General features: G+C 37.2%; 4 protein-coding genes across 5 annotated transcripts; 1 reads left to right on the top strand and 3 right to left on the bottom strand.

Annotated features, from left to right (window-relative positions):
* The first annotated feature begins 370 nt into the window (after positions 1-370).
* On the top strand, positions 371-2,799 carry LOC145213133 (matrilin-3-like). The gene is made up of 6 exons (XM_080081367.1): positions 371-697; positions 960-1,095; positions 1,362-1,506; positions 1,744-1,881; positions 2,254-2,380; positions 2,647-2,799. The coding sequence occupies exons 1-6, from the start codon at positions 371-373 to the stop codon at positions 2,797-2,799; spliced, it is 1,026 nt and encodes a 341-aa protein (XP_079937493.1).
* A 1,279-nt stretch (positions 2,800-4,078) lies between these two features.
* Positions 4,079-6,789, bottom strand: LOC145213132 (heparan sulfate glucosamine 3-O-sulfotransferase 4-like). The gene is made up of 4 exons (XM_080081366.1): positions 6,784-6,789; positions 6,025-6,224; positions 5,771-5,945; positions 4,079-5,666 (listed from the first exon to the last, which is right to left on the bottom strand). Exons 1-4 carry the CDS (start codon positions 6,787-6,789, stop codon positions 5,082-5,084), a joined length of 966 nt encoding a protein of 321 aa, XP_079937492.1. The 3' UTR covers positions 4,079-5,081.
* Positions 6,790-7,709: 920 nt separating this feature from the next.
* Positions 7,710-10,681, bottom strand: LOC145214132 (heparan sulfate glucosamine 3-O-sulfotransferase 6-like). The gene is made up of 5 exons (XM_080082599.1): positions 9,537-10,681; positions 9,379-9,452; positions 9,103-9,266; positions 8,862-9,036; positions 7,710-8,778 (listed from the first exon to the last, which is right to left on the bottom strand). The coding sequence occupies exons 1-5, from the start codon at positions 9,652-9,654 to the stop codon at positions 8,158-8,160; spliced, it is 1,152 nt and encodes a 383-aa protein (XP_079938725.1). The 5' UTR covers positions 9,655-10,681; the 3' UTR covers positions 7,710-8,157.
* Positions 10,682-14,340: 3,659 nt separating this feature from the next.
* LOC145214131 (heparan sulfate glucosamine 3-O-sulfotransferase 5-like) lies at positions 14,341-16,897 on the bottom strand. Of its 2 annotated transcripts, XM_080082597.1 has the most exons (6): positions 16,708-16,897; positions 16,555-16,649; positions 16,248-16,346; positions 16,001-16,164; positions 15,749-15,923; positions 14,341-15,253 (listed from the first exon to the last, which is right to left on the bottom strand). In XM_080082597.1, exons 1-6 carry the CDS (start codon positions 16,808-16,810, stop codon positions 14,633-14,635), a joined length of 1,257 nt encoding a protein of 418 aa, XP_079938723.1. In that variant the 5' UTR covers positions 16,811-16,897; the 3' UTR covers positions 14,341-14,632. The 2 variants fall into 2 exon arrangements, with proteins under 2 accessions (XP_079938723.1, XP_079938724.1); XM_080082598.1 differs by lacking the exon at positions 16,248-16,346 and having other exon boundaries at positions 16,708-16,896.
* Between the last annotated feature and the right edge of the window lie 1,875 nt (positions 16,898-18,772).

The raw sequence follows: 18,772 nt of genomic DNA, 5'->3' as shown, positions 1-18,772 counted from the left end.
GTTCCTTGTGTTCAGGAATGTTGTTTAGCAGATGGAATACACAAGACTGTACTTACGGAAATTGGAGTAGATGTAACACCAGTTACAACAGCAACCTTTTTGAAACAACACGACAGCGATTACCTACGCCCGATAAAATAGGAATCTGTATTCCACGTAAGTCGTGCTGTTTTTTGCTCGATTTTAAAAAAAAAAAAAAATTTTTTTGAGACGCCATAATTAGATGTATCCGTTAAAAATGTCATTACTGATAATAGGACAATGTAGCACATATCTAAACCCTGCTCGATTTTAACAAAACAATAACAAAACAAAAAAACAATAATTTTCAGAAACTCAACGCTGTCCCATAGGACTCATACTAGGAGATATGTTTACTGACAATCTTCTTCAACCAGTTGTTGTGCCTTCGGTACGTTATACACCAATAGACACAGGACGCTTTGGTCACCGACCTGCCCAGCCTAAACAGCCAACTCGAAGAACAGCCCACTTGTCTTTTGGCCGTCGCCGTCGCCGCCGACGTTACAGATCTTCTGGTCCCACTAGCACCCCTAGGCCCACGACGAGATTTCCTTCAGGTGTAGATTTCCAGCAACAATGCGTTGATGTTCGCGACCCTGGCACTGGCGAGTTATTAATGGGGAATTGTAACACGCAGCACCAGAGAAATTCAGCGGCAAGATCGAAGCGTTCGGTGAGGTCCATAATATATATTGCTTTTGTTGGTTACGTGTTATTTTTGAACTTTATCGCATGCAAAGTTGGGTGTAGCCTATTGTGACTTTATGAACAGTAAGTCGGTGTTGTAAGTTTGGCCGGATGTGGATAGGATTGGCAGAAAAATGGATTAATTCGAGCCTTTACTTTACTCTTGGCTGGGTTTAAGACAAATCGGACTTCATATTCTGGTTAACGCTTTGGAATACGTTGAGTGTTATGTGCTGAATTGCCGACAGGTTAACTCAAAATCTGAGCAGCCTTCTGAAGTTGCACAAAAAAACAGGGACTTGCTGATCATGATGGATGAAAGTGGGAGTGTAGGAGAGAAGAGATTTGAAAAAGTAAAACGAATCGGTGCTGCCATTGTTAAAAGTAAGTTAAATCTACGCGAACCCGTATTTTATTGTAACAACTGAAATGAACTTTTTCAATTGTTAGAGATACTAAATGTCAGATCAGATCTGCGCATTAAACTTATTGCAAATTAAATTATTTCTTGATAAAAAACGTAACTTTGTTTCTTATAATTTATGTTTTTAAAATGTTAATTTGGCAATGTTATATCCATAAATTTACACAACGAGAATACGAAAGACAATGGAATGTTTAGTAACCCTTTTTGTTGAAACTTTTCGCAGTTCTATGTGCCAATATCCGAGTACACCCGGACAAAACTCGTGTTGCTGTTACGTCTTTCGACAATAGCAATCACCTTCACATCCCGTTGAACCGTTACTTTGCGCAAGTAGACGATCTCGCCCAGTTCATCAAAAATGACATTAGGTATCGTTTGTTACTTTATCTGGCTGACTTAGGATGATTATAGTGCAACAGATACTAGGGCTAATCAAATAAAACTAAGCTTTCATGTCGGAATTTACTTTGTGAAATTTGGAAAAATATGTTATCAAAAGCATTTGATACTGATACCCAATAGAAATAAACGAAAGAGAAGTATTTATACAGGTTATGAAAGATTTGTGCATGAAGAAAAACATTTAATATTTTGTCACATTGCAGATATAATCACACAACCTCTGGTTCTACTTGCCTTAACAGCGCCCTACATTATGCCATGGACAATGTCCTTTCTAGTGAAAATGGTGGGAGGCGTGGACAACCGGATGTGGAGCAAGACATAATCCTTATCACTGATGGGTAAAAAAATTATAAAATGTCGAGCATCAAGTCAATAAATGATACGCTGAAGACAGCACATACTGTTTCGATCTATAAGGTCTCATCAGTGCAGCTTTTATACGAGGTTTGAACCCAGGACGCTCCCGAATCCCGATCAAGGTTGTTTATGGGTGGCCAAGCGACTACTTGGGAGCCTAAGTGATGTCAGCTGCACCGATGAGTCCTTAGATCGAAACAGTGTGCAATTTTGTAGCTTTTATAAACTGATTTTATAAACAACCTAAAATTTATTTTTTGGATGTTAGGTAACTTTTTTAGATTGAATAAATGAGGTACATAGTTCCTTTCTGGCCTTTAATCCATTTGTATGTATGTACTTTGTTTTAATAGTTGCGCCAACTGTGGAAGTCATGTCACTCAAACTCTTCAAGATACTTCAAATTGGCTCATAAGTCGCGGCGTGAACGTTTATGTCATCGGAATTGGCCTCGGAAACAACTGTAAAAACAATTTAAGGGTAAAAACAAACTTGCAACAACTATAACGATGCTTTTTTTATTTTCCGACAGTTAAAGTATTAGGTAACACGACAATGCCTTACATAATGACTATTATATCATATTGATTTTAACTTTTGTGCAATTGTCACATTATAAAAAAATACATGTGAAAATATAAAACGCGTGTTTTTTCAACAATTACGAGTTTTATATTCACTCTTTTGATTTGGTGACAATATCAGGAACATCTGGTAGTTGACACTTGACATCATCTGCTTTTTAGATCTTAGCGCAAGGAGGGCGATGTTTCCACTTCTTCTACCTAAATCGCTGGGATTATGATGTTGACAGTTTTATTGAAGCTTTGGAGAAACCGAAAGATGGCCAATGTATTATACAATGGACAATCGGCGGTGAACATACTTGCACGGTTTAATTCTGTTGATGTCATAATGTAGGCCTATACTTGTGGCTTAACTTATATCCACTTTCATGACTTGTCATCCGCATTCTGTTATTTTCTCCAAAGTTCCGTTTGAGTTATTTTCGTAATTTTCTGCTCGATTTAATTGAAAGATTTTTCTACATGTCAACATACATATCATTAAGAATCATCGAAACTACAAAACATTGTTTTTGTGTTTATTTATAACAGCTCGCTCCCCATTTACAAGAAAAAATGACGTTGCTTCAAAAGACTTACGGAAAAGTATTTTTTGTATGTGGGTCAGGCGCGCCGGACCATTCGGCCAAGTTCCTTACGAAAAAGTTAACTATACTTGGTACCACTCGACGTTTTTATGCCTTCTAACGTTGGGATTTTTACACAGTATTAAAGTAAATTATATGAGTCAAGCCACTTTCTGACATTTAGCAAAAAACATGAGACACAAAGTTACTTGTTTATCACATAAAGGTTTAGTACTCTAATAGTATGCAGAAAAACAAATATAAACAATGTTCTTATTTTTGTAAATCAAAAAAATGAAGTTTATCTTGTGGCACAACTTGATAATAACCGAGCCAATTCAATCTTGCTTTGTTTACATGCGTCGTCTGCATACAAATCGGATTAAGCCTCCAGGCGGCTTGACATTTGATCAGGTCCAGCTTTATATTTACATGCACGTAGCGGTAATACCATACCTGACGCCAGCCTTACATTTAGCTTTGATGAGTACAAAGAGGTAGGGTTGGAAAGTAAGTTTCTAAAAATTTTGCAAAAGGAACTAAGTTTAATCCAAATTAATAATTTTTTAATAATAATACCTTACCCCCACCCCTAATAACCCTAACCGTCAGCATTTTTTGAAGATATCGCTTTAGAGTTGTTAGCGGGTCCGAAAAGTTCGTGCGTGCTTTTTGCGCGATTTATCGAAATTGACCTAAATGTGGGGCTGCCGTGAGGGTATGTTGTTAGTAGATTTCCCACATAGTGCAAGTTTCAATCCGTGCCGATTTTTCGATTACACTTGTCTAAACGTGGGTGGTAAAATCCGGTGTTTTTTTAAGTTTTTATCACAAGTGCTTTCTGAGATTTTCTGTAGTTTCAACAGAGGAAATTAGATTGCTTATCGTTCCCAACACCAAAATACGGTTACACCAACTATATTTTTTGGACTATGGTTTTTGAAATTTTACCAAATAAATTACGTTGTGACGTATAAATACGTCAATGACAGTTAAGCAACGCAGTAGCTTAATAAGTGTCAGGCAGCAATATGACCACAAGTAGACAACGGACACTTTCGCACTTGTGTGGTAAAACATACAAACAAATAGACTCACAGGGCGAGTACGTGGCAACAACGCCATAGGCATATAACTGCTTCCAAACAGTCTTGTACGACAATCTACAATACAGCTTGCCCACAACCCAACAATTCAAATCCATTTTACCGGAAAAATGCGGTGAACATTACTGCATCTTTGTAAATGAGCTGAAATTATATTGAAGAATTTATCAAAGCTTTTGGAAATCGAAAAGCAATTTTAAATCCAATTTGGGCGATTTTTAACACAAGCCCCAATTGTTTGTAATGTTGGGTAATAGCAAATAATACAGTTTAAGCTTTGTGAAAACAGCATGGTACAAACGTATTTAAGTAAAAACGAATGATTTAGACCTAATTGTTGTAACCAATGTTAATGCTCTGACAAATATTTTTAAGATCTAGTTTTGCAAACAAGTTCCCAATTGTTGTTATTTTGGTAAAACCAAAGTCAAACACGTTTTTTTTCACATGCTTTAAGTGCAGCTTGTGTTGTGGCACAAATTGAAAGTCAGTCTATCAATTTTCAAACGAGATGTATGTACTTCGAAATATTACAATGTAAGTAGCCTTTACTGTGAAATAAAAAATTATAGTTACTAGTCCTTATTTTCACAAACTTTTATCAGACAAAGTAGCTACTATTTCAAACAAATTGTGATATGACGTGTAATTACGTCAATGGAAGTTAAGTAACGTAGTTAATAATTGCAGCGTTGTAACCACAATCTACGCCGCGCATGTCGTGCTTGTGTGGTGAGACATACAAGTTCGTTTAAGAAAAAAGTACGTGGCAATAACGCCATGGGCACAACTGTTGCGTAAACATACATTTAACTTGTTTGTAATGAAAGTTAATTTCACAAAACAAACCACATTTAAAAAAAGATGAAACCAGTTTTATATGTTGCATGCTGCATAGTGTTCAAAATCGATACTATATGCTTTATAGCCATTGGACTTTGTTTTCAATTTCATTGAAAAAGTCTTCGTTAAAAGGTCGATAAAAATTTCTAAGTCTATTAAGAATATTTTCATCTACGACAAGTTTTCCATTGCGTGTACGACCTTTTCTGTTTCCTAAACACTTTAGACTGTCGATGTCATCCTTTATTTCAGACTTTAAATGTTTAATGGTGAACTTTCTGTAACAAAAATGTCCAGTGTCCGGGTGCCGAACAAAATCTTCTTGCAATAGAACTTTGGGTATTCCAATGAAGTCTTGCAGATCCTCAATGATTAAACCGGGTTGTTCTATGAAGCGACCGCCGTCAATGATTTTCAACGTTGATTCGTTAAAAACTCTTTTCCAATTTCTAATGTGGGCTGTATATATTCCATTTGCCAACAATGTAGCAGGTAAATCGTCTTCAGCCAATTCAAAGCATTTTTGCCGCAGTGCGTCACGCTCGTGCGTTTTGTTCCAACCTTCTGTGAGGTTTTGAAGTATTGGAAGATACTTGTCAACATAGGTTGTAAAGTTTCTGTAGTCGGTCATCATAGGATCGTTGAAAAGTGTGTACCGGATTCTCTGTAGGTTTGGTAAAAGAACTGTAAATATGTTTTCTTCTGAAGCATATGAACAGCATACAGCGGTCGTTTACACTACCTGAAATTGTTTTAAACCTGTATTACCTCATGTACATAGTCAGAGAATGCCCTTGGAGCTGGATCGCATACGATCAAAATAAGCTTTACATCGGGAATGGAAGACTTGATTAAATCGGGAATATTATTTGGTGGGAAGTTGAAGTAAATCGGCGTTTTCTCCATGGCAATTTGTTTAGTATTGGTTCGTGGCATTGTATTTCTAACAAAAGTAAACACGTAAAAAGCCTGTAGATTGTAGGTTGTTTTTCCTTCTAAACACTAAATTTCCGAGATTTAACCTGTAAAAGTCGAGACCTTTGGAATAATCGTAGTTGAAAAAAAAGCTCTCGTATTGAAAGGGGATTCGAACAAGTGGATGATGGTTAAGAAAGTTAATAATTCCGTCCGTTCCACATTTTTTTACGCCAATACCAATAACTTTGGGAAGACGACGGCGTTCATTCTGCAACAACACATGTAAAATGTCGCAGACACGATCCTAGTTCATGTAACATGGTGTTTGGTCGTCACTGATTTAATTAAAAGCGGTAACATGTCTATAGTTGCTTTTTTGAAAAACGCCAAAATATTTTTGTTTTAAGACAGTGGTTTTCAGCTTATTTGTAATAATCAAGCCTACGGACCCCATGTAAAAATCTTTATTTGGCATTTGTAAAACCCAGGAACCTCGAAGGGGTCAGTGAACGTCATGAAGGAAACCATTGCTATAAAACTTTTTTTTACATGCCGAATTAATTACATGATTTAAACAAAGAAGGCTTCATTTGAACAACAATTTTAATATTTGATTTTTTTGCAAATATTACAAGTAAGGTCACTCTAAAAACAAGCAAATACGATTTTATTAAGATTGGTTTTAATATATGAACAATCTCCTATCGCGTATTGGTTACCACCTTCACGTTCTGTTTGTTATGTTCCTCAAGCTCTTTGAAAAGGCGCTCCCGTTTTTGCAATTTTATCTTGCAAGCTGCAAAGTAAAGAAAATTTGCAAGCTTTTCGTTCTAAAGTAAACCTAATCTTGTTCAGTAACTTACTTTCATAGAAATTACTTTTTTCACGCCACTTGACAAACACAATAACAAACGACAAATTGACGAAGGCAAAACAAGTCAGCAATAATTTTGCTTTTCTGTGAAAACCTTTTTGAACAAAAGGCATGTTCACAGCACAACTTGGACACACAGCTACATCAACAATGCTGCTTATCTATTCATTTGTGTAATCATTTTCCAAGTTTCTTGACTTTTTTGGTTATTTCGACAGTGGCGCTTATTATGCCCCCGGCAGTGATGTGACGTCACAATCTGCGAATTTAAGACGCCAGAAGTGTAAAACACAGTAATTTGATTGGAACTAGTTGAATTTAATTTACTTTTAAAACGGCGAAGTACAAAATATCCAACCGCTCGTTCTTTCATATTTGTGTAGAAGTTTTTTTAGTTTGGCAACATCGATTAAACAAACTGGATGTTCGCATTGTTATTGAAAATTTTGTCCCGCGGTTTCTTTGTTGAAAACGTGCTCAGCAGACATGCAAGTAACACGTGGTTGCTAAAACACAAACTAGCTAATAGCGACCAGATGCTATGCTGAAACAATTAACACGCTTAATCCGGGTTAATATGATTGAAACAACGAGATAATGCCAAGTTTTAAAATTTATAAATACACAAAATGAAATGTTGTGTCACAACTATGAGCGTTTGACGCTGTAAGTGGATTTCTATTACACAATGTGTCACGTAATGAAAAGTTATCATTTCAATTCTGTGCGACCACTTCTCCAAGAAACGTTGGTATCGTGACAAATTAAATATGTGCTATTGTTAAAATGTGTGGCGTATAAAACAATAATTACCCCCTAACAATTAATAGCGAGGGTTGTTAAATGATGAGAAATAAAGTTTACTTACGTTTTAAATCTCAATTAAAATACTACCTGTGGGTAAAACCAATGATGTAGCTTGTTCCGTTCGACATTTTTTATTTAATTATCAAAAACTGAATAGTGGAACAAAACAGCAGCAAAAACAAGCTTATGCTTTAGTACTGCTTCAGAAGAAATATTTTTTTTACAATTCTGAAATATTTCATACGCTTTAGTTTATCGTAGATTTAAATAGAAAAGAATAATATTGAAGTGTTTGGTTTCTCGAAAGGAGACTTAGTTCGTGCAAACCGGATAGAATACTTTTATCTAATAAATGCACCAATAAAATGATATCAAGAACACTTGAACGAATTTTGAAATGCTACAAATTTGCAACAGTATCCACCGCGGTGGAAATGTTACCCACAGCAATCTAGCAAATAAACTAACATAAAAACAAATAAATACGGTAAATGAAGTAATACAGCAGGATTTTTTGAAGTGACAAAACATAGGAGAAAGTCTACATGAATACTTTTTACAAATTTTTGGGTTGCGACCAACTAAAATTCTCTCCGATATCTTTAAAAAACTGTTGATTAAATGGGTAATAAAACGCGCGGAGTTTTTCCAGTGTTTCCTCCTTAGCTTTTTGCTTTCCATTTCGTGTTCGGCCTTTGGTGTTTGTTAGGCATTTGAGTTGTTTAACAAATTCTTCTTCATGGTTATGCTCAGTATTTATACTGGCAAAATCCTGCTCTGTAAATTTTCGGTAGCAAAAGTATTTAGTTATTGGATGGCGAACAAAATCTTCACGCAACAAAACTTTTGGAATTCCAATAAAGTCCTGCAGTTCCTCAATAATCGAACCGGGATCATCCATAAACTTGTTGCCATCTACAATTTTTAGAGTGGTTTCATTAAATAACCTTTGCCATTGTTGAATGTGAGCTGAATAAATTCCATTAGATAATAGAGTTGCCTTTGAATCATTGATAGACATTTGCAAAAATTTTTCTCGTAAATCCGAATGATGTTGGGATGAACTTAGCCAGTCTTTGATGTTGCTTTGAAGTATTGGTAGATTTCCGTCAACAAACTGCTCAAACGTGTTGTACTTTGCCACCATCTGGTCACGGAATAGTTTGTATCTTGCACGCTAAAAACATTTGGTTGCTGTTGGATGATTTTTGTGTAGCTTTACGATTGTTATGTAGCTAATGTAGTAAGTTTACGCCTTACCTCATGCACATAATCGGAAAATGCTCTCGGAGTTGGATCACACACAATCAGAATAAGTTTGACACCTGGAATGGATGATTTTATCCGCTCAGGGTTGTTTCCAGGAGGAAAAGCGAAATAAATTGGCGTTTTTTCCATCGCAACCTGTCGCTCGTTTGTTAATGGCATCATTCTTCTGTATAAAAACGACATTACTGTTTTCATATTCTCCTTTGTGCATTATGCAATCAAACTTGCATACCTATACTTTCCTAAATCAAGTTCTCCTGTTTGTGTGAAAAAGAAGCTTTCCATTCCGTCTGGTATTCGAACTAATGGATGATGGTTAAGAAAGCTTAGTACTCCGTCTGTTCCACACTTTTTAACTCCAATTCCTATCACTTTAGGTAGTCGATGTTGTAAGTTCTAAAAACGTACAAAGGTTAATTGTAAACATATACAAAATATAGAGGCGGTGTTGCGCTGGGACTTTGTTTTTATAATTCAAACGAAAACAATTTGCAGCAGAATGTGTTACCTGTACATTTTTGTCATTGTAGTCTTTAATCTCTTCTATCATGTTATCCCTGGCGCGCAGTCTGTTCTTGAAGCCTGACAAAGAAAAGGTTTACGAAAACACTAAAACGGATAAAGTGCATTTGTACAAACTTTGACACACTACATATATGACCGTACCTTGTAAAAATTGTTGCTGAACATACCACATTCTAATAACCAACAACAATATAACGAATACAATCACGAACAACAACTTATAATATCTGCGAAGTTTAAGCAAAAACGCATGGCTCATTTTGTTGCGGATCCAATTACAACCATCCAGACAACGCCTTCAAAAAGCAACAAGTATTTCAGCATCTGACTTCTGTTGCACTTAAATTGGGCACCTATAATTTCAACATAATAAATTGTTATTGCATTAAGTGTCCTACTTCTAGAAAGTCGCATGCAAGCCAACTGAGAAACATAAATTTTCTCTCGGGCAAAGTTGATTTCCACAGGTGGGGAAAAAGTGTAGTAACCATAAAATCTCTCTTTGTTGAGTTGACCGTTAACACTACTGATCTCAACGGCAATTTTCATGTCCATCAAAGCTTTGTCATTATTTTTAAAGTTACATTTTATGTACGAACTTACTTAATACTCTCCTTGTCGTACAAAATCCAAAACCGAAATTTTAAATACTTTTTGTTGCGCAATGGTTTATTTTTTACGTAATCTCGGGGTTTACGAACTTTCTCTGCTGTGTAGTGCAACAAGATGGTTTGATTTACTTGCTCTTTTTAAAAACGTTTACCTAACCAGTTTATTTTAACCCCTGTATCATGGCGAGACGGTAAGCGCCGTCATTAGAAGCCTTGTTTGTCACTGTGATTAATCTTCTTCCGCACTAATGAATACGATCACTGACACAATATCGCAAAACAAATAATGTGGTATTTGTTTGAGTGTGCTGCGTGCTTTTAATTTGCGCCGTTTTACAGACACTAGACTGCTGCTGCACAAGAGAACTATTGTGAGTAATTAAACATTACACAAAATCTAATACAGGTCCTGTGGTTTAGTTGATTTTGTAATGTTGTTACACATTGCAGTGAAAAGGCTTTTTTTACTGACAGTTTGGCTACAACGGCTCACAATGGTAGATTAACTTTACATGCAAACAATTAACGCACCTTCGTGTAATTTTCACAAGAATTAATAGTTAGGTTTTCCCAAAAAGTCTAATCTTACATCAGAAAACATACTTCACTTTAGCTTGGAAAAGACAAACATTGCCATGCAACTAGAACCCTCACGTCTAACAGACTGAAAGAAAATCTACGTTCTAGTTGTCGACTGCCTGGTTGACAAAAGCCCTACGGTCATATTACTGTGTAAGATTACTCTGCCGTTCTTATTCAGTTGTAGTTGTGAACTTCAACGACTAATTGGCTGGAACGAGATACGCACTAACTCAAAAGAGGCGCTTCCAAACACTTCAAACAAAGCTTACTTTTAAGACCTTGTAGTACAAAGTCAAAAACTTTTCCACACAATTTGCATGTTCCACCTTTACCTTTTGTTACTTCCAACATTCACTTCTACTGCATCATGTTTTAACTATTTATTTTTCAAAAGTTTTAATTTGCTTATCTCAGGTAAACCTGTGTTAAATCGGGTACAAACTTTGTTCTACGGTAACTTTTGGCTCGTTGTGCTTTCCGTTACAAGAAACTTGAGCCTTGCTACCCGTAGACGCCTGATTAATGTTAACAACACCACTTCGCAAAAATGTAAAACAAAAATCGTTATCCGATGGACTTGCAATAAAACCGCTAATTCGTTCTAAATAGCTTTGATTACTTTGCAAAAATGATTTAAAGATTTACTAAAATGCATTTGTACACGAGCTGCATGTTAAATTGCAAACGAGCTTGTTCGATTACCCTTTTTAAGCGCTATGTCTTGAAACAAACCAGCGTGTGTTTTAAACCGTGCATCGGGGCGCCTACCGCAATGAAACCAATACAGGAAGCACTCATTGCGATACAATATTCGTCAGACTGACGTGGCGGTTATTGTTGCCAATGGCAACGTTTATGAACATTTATCTCAAGGAAAGCAAACAAGGAAAAAGAGAGAGATCAACGATAAAGCATTGTCTTTTAAACTGACACCCGTTTTTCTTGCGATTATTGCAAAACAGTATACCTTCTTTTATTCACATCAGTTAGTTTGTTTTAAGTTAAACGCTTGCAAATATATGCAGCACTACAATGGATTGCACAGCTATTTCGAATTACCCGGTTTGCGCAACAGCCCAACTTATGGTCAGCTGTTAAAACATAGCAGGAAACCGGGAACATGTAACAGTGCGGGAACAACGACACTAAATATGACCTTTCAATAGTTCATGAATCATAAGTTTTAGAACACATGGAACAGTAAAAAACATGTAACAGCTTGCACAGTTAAAATTTTCCATTACTTAATGCTTAGCTAAACCAAAGTGTCAAAACGATGGTTTAAAAGCACGTGACCGCTGCAGTTGAAGCTGTCTAATTGGAATGAACTCCAGATCGTGTGATGGTCTGTCCAACGCGTACTGAAAACTGTAAGTTTGTAATCACCAGCAAGGTGACCAGTACTAGTACAACTGCTTGTTTTGAAAATAGAGATACCACTGCTTTTGGGGGGTCGAGGGCTATTGACAAATTAGAATGACTAATAGGTTTTACCAATGTCCTTCTGGCATATCCGATAGAGCAAAACGGCACGATGGTGAGAAATAAATTTGAACAAAACATTTGGTGAAGTATATAACCAACAGTAATCACAATAAGCGCATATGCAAACGTGACTAAAACATGTGAATAAACCATGGAAAATATTCTACGTAACTTGTACATAACGGGACCTGCTTCTGATAACTTTAAGCTAAATCTTTCGGGTCGAGTTTAAGTTATGTTTTTAAAAAAGTTGAATTAAGCGCTTAAGTTTAAAATTAAAAGTGGTTGATTCAAAAATGACTTGACACACGGTCTCATGCTGTTGGGCCTAGTTTGGGCTATTAAAAATCGGGTTCGGGTCGGGTTTTGAGCTGGTATTTTGGATTCTTGCTGATCCGAACCCGCTTAAAATCTGGTCTGCTGTACGACGCTAAGGCATAGGAACATCGCATGGAAGCGTTTTCTTGTTACTCGATGACCTCCGAGAAAAGTGCGCCCCTAACATACTTTTCAGTGCTGCCCTATAAATCAAACTGCAAAACATTTCCTGTTTTAATTTCACAAGAGTGTAGGAGCTTGCGCCGAAATTAATTGATTACAAACTTTCTAAACCGGTTTGCGGGTTCTGGTGTTTGTACGCTTAAGTAAGTGAAATAAATCTTATTTGTTTTATTTTATTGAGAAAACTGTGAATGCCCTACCTAATTTTATGTAATTTTAAGCTGTCTTTTAACCTTAAAGCAAACCGAACTCCGTAATGTAAAATGTAGAATGAACAAATCACAATGGTTTGTAAAAACTTGAAAACTAAATAAGACTTTTTCGCCGCCAAATATTTTTTATCTCACATCAGTTAGTTTGTTTTAAGTTAAACGCTTGCAAATATATGCAGCACTACAATGGATTGCACAGCTATTTCGAATTACCCGGTTTGCGCAACAGCCCAACTTATGGTCAGCTGTTAAAACATAGCAGGAAACCGGGAACATGTAACAGTGCGGGAACAACGACACTAAATATGACCTTTCAATAGTTCATGAATCATAAGTTTTAGAACACATGGAACAGTAAAAAACATGGAACAGCTTGCACAGTTAAAATTTTCCATTACTTAATGCTTAGCTAAACCAAAGTGTCAAAACGATGGATTAAAAGCACGTGACCGCTGCAGTTGAAGCTGTCCAATTGGAATGAACTCCAGATCGTGTGATGGTCTGTCCAACGCGTACTGAAAACTGTAAGTTTGTAATCACCAGCAAGGTGACCAGTACTAGTACAACTGCTTGTTTTGAAAATAGAGATACCACTGCTTTTGGGGGGTCGAGGGCTATTGACAAATTAGAATGACTAATAGGTTTTACCAATGTCCTTCTGGCATATCCGATAGAGCAAAACGGCACGATGGTGAGAAATAAATTTGAACAAAACATTTGGTGAAGTATATAACCAACAGTGATCACAATAAGTGCATATGCAAACGTGACTAAAACATGTGAATAAACCATGGAAAATATTCTACGTAACTTGTACATAACGGGACCTGCTTCTGATAACTTTAAGCTAAATCTTTCGGGTCGAGTTTAAGTTATGTTTTTAAAAAAGTTGAATTAAGCGCTTAAGTTTAAAATTAAAAGTGGTTGATTCAAAAATGACTTGACACACGGTCTCATGCTGTTGGGCCTAGTTTGGGCTATTAAAAATCGGGTTCGGGTCGGGTTTTGAGCTGGTATTTTGGATTCTTGCTGATCCGAACCCGCTTAAAATCTGGTCTGCTGTACGACGCTAAGGCATAGGAACATCGCATGGAAGCGTTTTCTTGTTACTCGATGACCTCCGAGAAAAGTGCGCCCCTAACATACTTTTCAGTGCTGCCCTATAAATCAAACTGCAATACATTTCCTGTTTTAATTTCACAAGAGTGTAGGAGCTTGCGCCGAAATTAATTGATTACAAACTTTCTAAACCGGTTTGCGGGTTCTGGTGTTTGTACGCTTAAGTAAGTGAAATAAATCTTATTTGTTTTATTTTATTGAGAAAACTGTGAATGCCCTACCTAATTTTATGTAATTTTAAGCTGTCTTTTAACCCTAAAGCAAACCGAACTCCGTAATGTAAAATGTAGAATGAACAAATCACAATGGTTTGTAAAAACTTGAAAACTAAATAAGATTTTTTCGCCACCAAATATTTTTTATCCAACAGGACAGGGTCTTCAACCGTTTGAATGTCGCATGTCAACTTTCTTGTATAGTCAAAATGACACTGAATTCGAGTGCCAAAAATTTTTGTGGTATAAATTTGGATTTGAACAATAAACAGAAAGCGAGAAGATCCTTACGAATAGGAGGTTTTTTTACGGGAGCAATAAGGACTAAAACAATAAAAAACTTAAAACAAATATCGTCATAGTTCAAATTATATCAAAAAGTTGTTTAATACAAACTACGAAATCACCTGGCGTATAATACCTTGTGTACCAATCTTGGCACGCGTGGCAAAGGTTCCGACTCCCTAAATATCGGAATACATATATCAGGTATTTATACATTTGCATGCATTTTACGTATGACGGGGCTGTGACCAATTAAAACTTTCTTTTATGTCTTTGAAAAACTGTTGATTAAATGGATGATAAAACGCCCGGAGTTTTTCCAACGTCTGATCCTTAGCATTTTGCTTTCCATTCCGAGTGCGGCCTTTTAACTTTGGCAAACATTGAAGTTTTTTAATCAATTCTTTGTCGTTGTTTTGTTCAGTTACATTGTTTTTAAAATTTTGCTCTGTAAATCGGCGGTAGCAAAAGAATTTTGTTACAGGGTGTCGAACAAAATCTTCACGCAACAGAACTTTTGGAATTCCAATAAAGTCCTGCAATTCTTCGATAATCGAACCGGGATCGTCCAAAAATCTGTTCCCGTCAATAATTTTCAGGGTAGTTTCATTGAAGCAATTTCGCCACCGTTGAATATGGGCTGAATATATTCCGTTTGACAATATAGTTGCTTTAAAGTCAGTGCGTGCCATGTTTATAATTTTTTCCCGCAAATCTGAATGACTTTGAGATGAATTTAGCCATTCTTCGATTTTGCTTTGAAATTGCGGTAGATTTTCGTCAACAAAGCTCTCAAATGTGTTGTACTTGGCCATCATCGGACCATGATATAGTTTGTATCTTGCACGCTGTAAAACATTGCTTGGAGTTAGACACGGTAAACATACTGAAAACTATTGACCCGCGTGAAACACATGTATTGCTGCATAGTTTGCTTGTTGCACCATAGTGTACTTACTATGGTTGGACGTAAATTGAGTGCCACAAAGTGCAGAGCTTTTCTTTTGTCACCAAAGGCAATCTTATTCACCACCATGAAGTCGCAGATCAATTTCTTTAAACACTTTTTTATTTTTAGCGTGCATATACACCAAACCAGGTGGGAAAACTCTGCACTAGTGATTTGACTTATTATAAAACTGGAACATAACAACCTTAAATTTTAGATCTCCCTATCCAACAATCGTGTTGTCAAGCGCATGTTACCGTAAAACAGGGCCGGCAACCTGCGGCCTGGTAAGCCAAATTATCCGGTCCACAGCCCTCTTGTGAAAGGTCTACTTACACAAAAATCGCGTGCTCTTGACCGGTTTCACAAAGATTACATTGAGTTCAAACCATACCTCGTGTACATATTCGGAAAACGCTCTCGTCGTTGGGTCACATACGATCAAAATAAGTTTCACATCCAGAATAGATGATTTAATTCTTTCAGGGTTGTTTTCAGGAGAAAAGGCGAAATAAACAGGTGTTTTTTCCATTGCAACTTGTCGCTCGTTTGTTAGCGGCATCTTTTTTCTGTAGTTAATATTTGTAGTTTATTTTGATAATTGTAGTTTTTTTGAGGCGTTGGATATAATCACAAAATGGCAAACCTGTAAACATTTAGGTCAATTTTATTTTTTCCTGTAAAAAAGAAGACCTCATTTTTCGGTGGTAGTCGAACCAACGGATGATGATCAAGAAATCTGATAACTCCGCCTGTTCCACACTTTTTAATCCCAATTCCTATCACTTTAGGCAGGCGATGTTGCAAATTCTGTGATAGTTTAATACAGGGGTGTGCAACATTTGTTAGTGTGGGGTAAAATACAATTACCATGATTAGATCGCGAGCCGCACCTGTGTGTAACACGACGTGGAACTAGAGGTAAAATTCGCATTTGATTCTAGCCACACATTGCCTGGTCGCAGAAAAATAGCATCGGGCGCATTAATTGTCTTAAAAATATATAATAGTTGGACTCTTTTGTCAGTACATTTGAAATCCAAGCGTCTCTGCGGGCCACACAACCTTTAATCAAGGGTTGCATCACCCCTGGTTTTATATGTGTGGTTGTTGAAAAAACGCGCGCACTTATATTTCAAAGGAGTTTGTTAAATACCAAATTACCGTTTAAACTCTAAATAATATTAACTTTGGAGATACCTGTACATGTTTTGCGTTATAGTCTTCAATCTCCTTCAGGGAGGTATCTCGTGCGCGTAGTCTCTCCTCGAAGTCCAGTGCAATACTATGAATACCTTTGTACAGTTGGCAATAATAAAGAACAAGTCTGCGAATTTTAGCAGAAAGACTCACCTTCCAGTTTTTGCTCTTCAGAGTGCCATTTTTTGACGACCCACAACAACGCAACGTTCAATATAACAAACAGTACCATTTTGTATGGTCGACGGATTGACATATCTCATTTTGGTTATTATTGCATTGGTAACAGTCTTTATAGTAACAACCTAAGTGTAAAAACTAACAAACAAAAGCAATGCTATTTATAACAAGTACAACCTGAATCTATTATCGCCATCTTTCATACAGTGTTTGTCTTAGTAACAGTAAAACGACAATAAAAGAGTCAATCAACCATGCAATTTTAGTTAGTCATTTAGGCAATTTCGTAGGAGAGGCACAGAAGCCTATCGTATTGTCCTTTTTTGCTGGAAGTCATTACCAGCTAGGTTTGATGTTTGGTATTTAGTTCAGAATCGGGACACGCTTAGGACACAGCCGGCAGGCCTTGACAACAACAAAACGAAATTGCGGTTTAAGCGCCTGCGGCGTTGCGTTAACAAGTTGATCGGCACAAACTTTCCCAGCAAGTAACTATGATAGGAAAACATGTATTTGCCTACAATATAGATTTGGCGCAAGATGTACAATTATGGGCTATAAACGGAAAACAAGAACAACAAAGCTACCATTATTGAAACAACTTAAACTAGTGCATTTGGCTTTGCTTTTCAACACCTTTGTGGCTGATTCTGTGGACGCTGCTACAAACTATTTCAAGTCACTACTTTTCTAGCAAACAAGATATACAAACCTTATCAATCACATTTAGGAACCAACAAGCAGCACAGTCGTGCCAGTGCTCTGCTGCCTTGCTGTAAAATTGTGTAAAGCCCTCCGGCTATTTGTTACGTATACGATCCTTACGAAAAACTAATCTTGTTTAATTAGATAAGACGATAAATGCAGCATTATATTATGACGTCAAATGATCTGTTTTTTTGGTTTCTACCAAGGTTTTATCTTTTAATGAGCCTCTATTTGTTACACAATAGCAGTTATTTATAACTGTTGAATATATTAAATCCTATCCGCTTGATGGCATTTCCTGTGCGTTTATAATTTATGCAGGTTTATGCAAAACGTAAGCAACAACCGGTTTACTCTCGTTTGGCAAAAAAATTACTAGTAGGTTAACGAAACGATTAACTTTGTACAAACCAGAGTTGCAAGTCGGGCCGGGCTTTTCGGGCCGGGTTCGGGTTCGGGTTCGGGTTCGGGTTCGGGCCGGGTTCGGGCCGGGTTCGGGCCGGGTTCGGGCCGGGTTCGGGCCGGGTTCGGGCCGGGTTCGGGCCGGGTTCGGGCCGGGTTCGGGCCGGGTTCGGGCCGGGTTCGGGCTTAGGTATTTGTGAGAAAACGGGCTTAAAACGGGCCTGACTTTACGTTCCGTGTCCGCCATTGTTTTTTAAAATAAAATCACTCAGCTAAGTAACAATTCTCTGGCTTTGACCTAATGCCCACGCCCCAAAACGTAGTGTTTACCCCATTGTCTACTATTGTTCATTGTGTTTGTTGTCTTTCTCTTTTTTCTTTCTCATCCTTTGTTGCAAGGATTTCGTGGGTAGGCCTGTCAATCAAAATTTCGGGCCTAAACGGGCTTTGCAAAAACGTTTCGGGTTCGGGCCGGGCTTCGGGCTCATACTTTCGGGTTCGGGCCGGGTTCGGGCCGGGTTCGGGCCGGGTTCGGGCCGGGTTCGGGCCGGGTTCGGGCCGGGTTCGGGCTCAGATTTCGGGCCCGCTTGCAACTCTGGTACAAACAAAATTGTAATGGCCATAAATTGAAATTAAATTTTATTTGTAATTTACCATACACTTCTGCAATAAAATAATGTTATACGTTGCAATTATAGTAGGCCTAGCTGTAAAACAGTCTTAATGTTAATTTTTCAATGTACGATTTTTTTCCTTCTGAAAGTCGATAATTCTTATCCGTTTAGCTAGCTTTACTGTCAAAAAAAGATTTTCTATTGTGCATTTAAAGTTTGCTGACAGCATGTTGCAACTTGGTGACTCAGCAATTTTCTGTGTTAGTAGTTCTACCTTCATGGCAATCCTCACGAACAGTAAATCACATCACGCC

The sequence above is a fragment of the Phallusia mammillata genome, chromosome 2 (genome assembly GCF_965637545.1).
Source record: "Phallusia mammillata chromosome 2, kaPhaMamm4.hap1.1, whole genome shotgun sequence".
NCBI lineage: Eukaryota > Metazoa > Chordata > Ascidiacea > Phlebobranchia > Ascidiidae > Phallusia > Phallusia mammillata.
This window is presented reverse-complemented; position numbering and strand designations above follow the sequence as displayed.